Source organism: Mastomys coucha, unplaced genomic scaffold (genome assembly GCF_008632895.1).
Source record: "Mastomys coucha isolate ucsf_1 unplaced genomic scaffold, UCSF_Mcou_1 pScaffold21, whole genome shotgun sequence".
NCBI lineage: Eukaryota > Metazoa > Chordata > Mammalia > Rodentia > Muridae > Mastomys > Mastomys coucha.
In genome coordinates, this window is record NW_022196904.1 from 172,997,433 (window position 1) to 173,002,520 (window position 5,088).

At 46.3% G+C, this 5,088-nt stretch overlaps 1 protein-coding gene across 1 annotated transcript in view; it reads right to left on the reverse strand.

The window, feature by feature from the left end:
- Positions 1–549: 549 nt before the first annotated feature.
- The window catches only part of Rrp12 (ribosomal RNA processing 12 homolog), a 35,612-nt gene continuing 31,073 nt past the window's right edge, over positions 550–5,088 (reverse strand). The window contains exons 32-34 of the mRNA XM_031390326.1: positions 4,550–4,617; positions 4,194–4,276; positions 550–994 (exon numbers count right to left, since the gene is read on the reverse strand). Of these exons, the coding sequence (XP_031246186.1) occupies positions 886–994; positions 4,194–4,276; positions 4,550–4,617 (260 nt within the window). The 3' untranslated portion in view covers positions 550–885. The remainder of the gene's footprint in view (positions 995–4,193; positions 4,277–4,549; positions 4,618–5,088) is intronic.

Consider the following 5,088-nt stretch of genomic DNA (forward strand, 5'->3'; position numbering starts at 1 on the left):
TCAAATCCCAGCAACTACATGACGGCTCACAACCATCTGTAATGAGATCTGATGCCCTCTTCTGGTGCATCTGAAGACAGCTACAGTGTACTGTAAAGATTTATAAATAAATAAATAAATAAAGTTTATAAAAAAAAAGTGCTGGGCAGTGGTGGCGCATGCCTTTAATCCCAGCACTTGGGAGGCAGAGGCAGGTGGATTTCTGAGTTCGAGGCCAGCTTGGTCTATAGAGTGAGTTCCAGGACAGCCAGAGCTATACAGAGAAACCCTGTCTCCAAAAACCAAAAACCAAAAAAAAAAAAAAAAAAAAAAAAAAAAAAAAAAGGTTGGCCACGGTCTCCAGCTGGTCTGAGTCCCTGGTGCTCGACCCTGTGATCCAGCAACCAGCCATGGAATATTCACTGCCCCTTCCACCTCCTAATGCTACTTTCTGACTCAGGGAGCCCTCTGACACAGGGGAAGGCTATGGGCGAGACTGCTGGGAGCTGGACAGGATGGGGTCAAGCCACTCTGTTTTTATCCCTGGAAGGGCAAAGATGAAACTCTTATTTTTAGGGTTGGTGCATGGTCATGCACATTTATTCTACGCCTTGTTACAGCAGATCTTTCACGCACAGATCACGGTCATCACTCTGCTCTCATGGCCATGTTGGACATAAAGCAGTGCACCACTTAGGGCCTCCTCAGAGGTAGCAACGTCACGTTTCTGCACTCGATGTTGACAATGTTTAATCCTGGGCACCTCTCTTGGAACTGAGTGCTGCTTCCAATGAGTCAGTCTCTGTCCAAGTTCAGCAGGCTCACACCGGAGTTGGTGTGAAACATCACGGGGCTAGAAAAGGGCCCTGGACTACTGCAAAGAACAGCATCCTTCCCCTGAAGGATTCAGGGCCGCCGCTGCCGATCCTTCCTGCGGAGTTTGTGTCCCACCTGGGATCCCCGCTGGGCAGCTTTCACCAGACCTTTAAACTGTCCCTGTAGCTTCACCTTTTTCCTGCAGGAAAAAAAGAACAAATGGGCTTTGTCTCACTGAGAACAGCAGTTCTCTCTCCTTATAGTACTGAATATGTGGTGGTGCAGGACTGTGATCCCAGCCTGTGGAAGGCTGAGGATAGCAAGTTCAGTGCCAGTCTGAGATGCTGCATAAGAAACCTATGGTCTCAACAGAAAAACAATCAATCAAATGATGGGTACCCCTGGCATAGACAGGGTGAAATAGGCAGACCCTGTATGTCCTGACGTGGTCACTGTGCACACCACTTGAATAGAGCCCCTCCAGCTTTCCTCTAAGGAACCTGGATAAGGTTAGGGCTGCTCTATCCCACCATCCTTCCTTCTGCAGACACCTCCTGGTACCTTCCATTTGGAACTCACTGTCCTAGGAACATAACATTTGCAAGCACTCCTACACACCTCATGTGTACACATAACTATACCAAAAAGCTCCATTCAATGATCAAAGTGAAATAAACTCTCAACAAGAATAAGATAAGAGCCGGTGGTGGCGGCGAATGCCTTTAATCCCAGCACTTGGGAGGCAGAGGCAGGCAGATTTCTGAGTTCAAGGCCAGCCTGCTCTACAGAGTGAGTCCCAGGACAGCCAAGGATATAAAGAGAACTCTGTCTTCAAAAACCAAAAACACCAAACCAACAACAACAACAACAAAAACCCTCTAAAACAACAAAAAAGGCAAAAAAGATAGTGACTGTGCAGAATGTATATATTCCAGAATCTCTATGTGACTTAAGATCAGGCGCTTTTTTTTTTTTTTCTCCGAGACCGGGTTTCTCTGTGTAGCCCTGGCTGTCCTGGAACTTACTCTGTAGACCTGGCTGGCCTTGAACTCAGAGGATTATTTTATTTTTAAGGAAGAATGAGAAACTCATAATAGGGAAAAGGGTTCCAAGGACAGAATATCTGATGACTTTCTAGGTTTTAAAATACATATATTTTTAGATTATTTTATGTGTTTGAGTGTTTTGTTTGCATGTGGGTGTATGTATACCATGTATGAGTTTGGTGCAGGCATCGGGACCTCTAGGAACTAGAGTTACAAATGGTTGTGAGTTGCCTTGTGGGTGCTAGGATTCAAACCTGAGTCCTGTGCAAAGGCAACAAGTGTTCCTAATAAGCCAAACTTCCCAGCCCCATGATTAGGTTTTAAAAGATAGCTCAAACAAGGCATAGTGGCTGACTTCTGTAATAAGGAAGATCAAGAGTTCAAGGTCAGGGAGCTGTAGAGATGGCTCAAGGATTCAGAGCACATCCTGACTGCTCTTACAGAGACGTTCATTCTCAAGTCTACCTTGAGCAGTTCACAACTACCTGTAACTCCAGCTCCAGGATATCTGATACCCTCTTCTGGCTTTCCCAGGAAATTGCACATAAGTACACACAAACACATATAATTAAAAATAAATCTTTTTGTTTTGTTTTTTTTCCCCCAAACAGCGTGTCTCAGTGTGTATCGCTGGCTGTCCTAAAACTAGCTTTGTAGACCACGCCCAGTCTGGCCTCAGATTTACAGAGAGATATGCCTGTCTATGCCTCCCTTCTATCCCTAGTGCGGCATTAAAGGTGTGCAACACCACTGCCTGGCCAGTAAATCTTTTTTTCCCTTTTTTTTTTTTTTTTTTGGTTTTTCAAGATAAGTTTCTCTGTGTGGCCCTAATTGTCCTGGAACTTGCTTTGTAGACCCAGCTGGTCTCACAGATATAGTCTGTCTCTGCCTCCTGAGTTCTGGGATTAAAGGTGTGCACCACAACTTCTGGTGAAGAAATGTTATAGAAAAAATGTTCAAAGGCAGCCTTGGCTAGAGAGTGAGATTGAGGCCAATAAGAGCTACACGGGAATGGGGCAGTCTTTCTCTTTCTTCACACACACACACACACACACACACACACACACACACACACAGCAGTTCAAATTAACAATACTGTACATATTAAAAAAGAAAAATAAAACAGAGCCCAGCAAACCCAGACACTACTGTGGATGCCAAGAAGTGTTCGAAGAAAGGAGCCTGATATGGCTGTTTCCTGAGAGGCCCTGCCAGAGCCTTACAAATACAGAGGTGGATATTAGCAGCCAACCATTGGACTGAGCACAGGGTCCCTAATAGAGGAGTTAGAGAAGGGAGTGAAGGAGTTGAAGGGGTTTGCAACCCCATAGGAAGAACAACAATATCAACCAACCAGACCCCAGAACTCCCGGGACTAAGCCTGGGCCAAAGAAGTATACACTGCTCCAGCTGCATATGTAGCAGAGGATGGCCTTGTCATGCACCAATGGACAGAGAGGTCCTTGGTCCTATGAAGGCTGGATGGATGCCTCAGTGTAGGGGAATTCAGGGCAGAGAGGTGGGAATGGGTGGATGGATGGAGGAACACCCTCATAGAGGCAGGGGGAGGGAGGATGTGATGGGGTGTTTTCAGGAGGGGGGGAAACTGGAAAAGGGGATAACATTTAAAATGCAAATAAAGAAAATACCCAATAAAAAACAAAACAAAACAAAACAAAACAAACAAACAAACAAACAAACAAAAACCCAGAGCCTGGTAGTGGTGATGCACAGCAGTACCACCAGAGAGGCAGGAGCAGGTGGATCTCTAGGTTTGAGGCCAATCTGGTCTACAAAGCAACTTCTAGAACAGTCAGTGCTGGGGGCGGGGGGAAATATGACACAACACCCTGTCTCCAAAAATCCAATAAATAAACAAATATAAATAAAATAAAATAAAAATAAGAGGGCTGGCAGCATGGCTCAGCAGGTAAGTGCACTTGCAGCCAAGCTTGATAATCTGAGTTTAATGCCTGTAGGATTTAATCCCTGGGAGGAGAGAACTGACTCACAAATGTCTTTCATATACACACATACACAAAATAAATGAATATAAAAATAAAGTAAAATATAACGAGGGCTGGGTAGTATTTGGCTAGTACAGTGCTTACTGTACAAGATGGGCTCCTCAGCACCCGTATAAAAAGCCAGGTGTAGTGATGTGCACCTGCACTCTCAGGGGATGCTGGAGAACTGACATTTGCCAGGCTAGACAGTCAGGGAGAACTATCTCCACAAGAAAACATGAAGATCAGTTGAAGACAACTGATTGTTGACTTGTAGACTTCACATGTATACACACAAAGGCACAGGCCCTCCGGGGGGTGGGGAAGAGCCCGCCTGCCATCATACCTGCGGTTGAGCTTGGTTCTGTTAAGTGGGACGTAAGCATAGGGATCCAGGCGGCCCTTCTTCTTCACATCACCCTTTGCCTTCTGCTCATCCAGAGAAACAGCAAAGGCATAAACAAACAATAGGCAAAGCCTGAGTCAGAGTGGGCTGGAGTGTGGAGTTCCTTCCCTGCCCCTGACTTCAGCTAGCCTTACATTTTTCTATGGCACTGAAAGGTCATTTGTCAAGGCCTCCAACTCCAAATGCCATGACCTAAGTATCCCTTTTCTTTTCTGGCCTTTCTGGCTTGTCTGGCTCCAAAAAGTATCTACATAGGATGGTGATGGGCACAGATCCTCCTTGCCCATAGCTCTCACCTTGGCCTTGTATTCAGCTCCAGGTGCAGCCTTCTTAGCCACAGGGCGATGGATGCCAGAGCCTCCAGCTATAGAGAAGCACAGAGATCATGAGTCAGGCAGAGCCAGAGTGGTCCTCCTCTCAAAGAAGCCACCTCTCAAAGGGCCTTTAGGAAGATGATGAACAAAAGACTAGGAACTTGGTTCCATACCCTGGCAGGCAATGACCCAAGTCTTCCTTTGAAGAGCCACTACCCATAACTCTTGGGAGCACATATACTTGGCACTGACACAAAGGACCCACATGCGGCCTGCAGACAGGGCATTTCCCATGCCCCACCCTGTCCTCCCTCAGACATAGAAGCAGCTGTTTATCCACCATGTAGGTGGGAACCGGACCTTACTGAGGCAAGAAAACTTGCCCAGGGTCAGCTTGTCACTTTTGGTCTGGCCTTCTCAGAAAGCCTCTCTGATAAGAAACTGCAGCTTGGCGGGCAGTGGTGGCACACACCTTTAATCCCAGCACTTGGGAGGCAGAGGCAGGCGGATTTCTAAGTTTG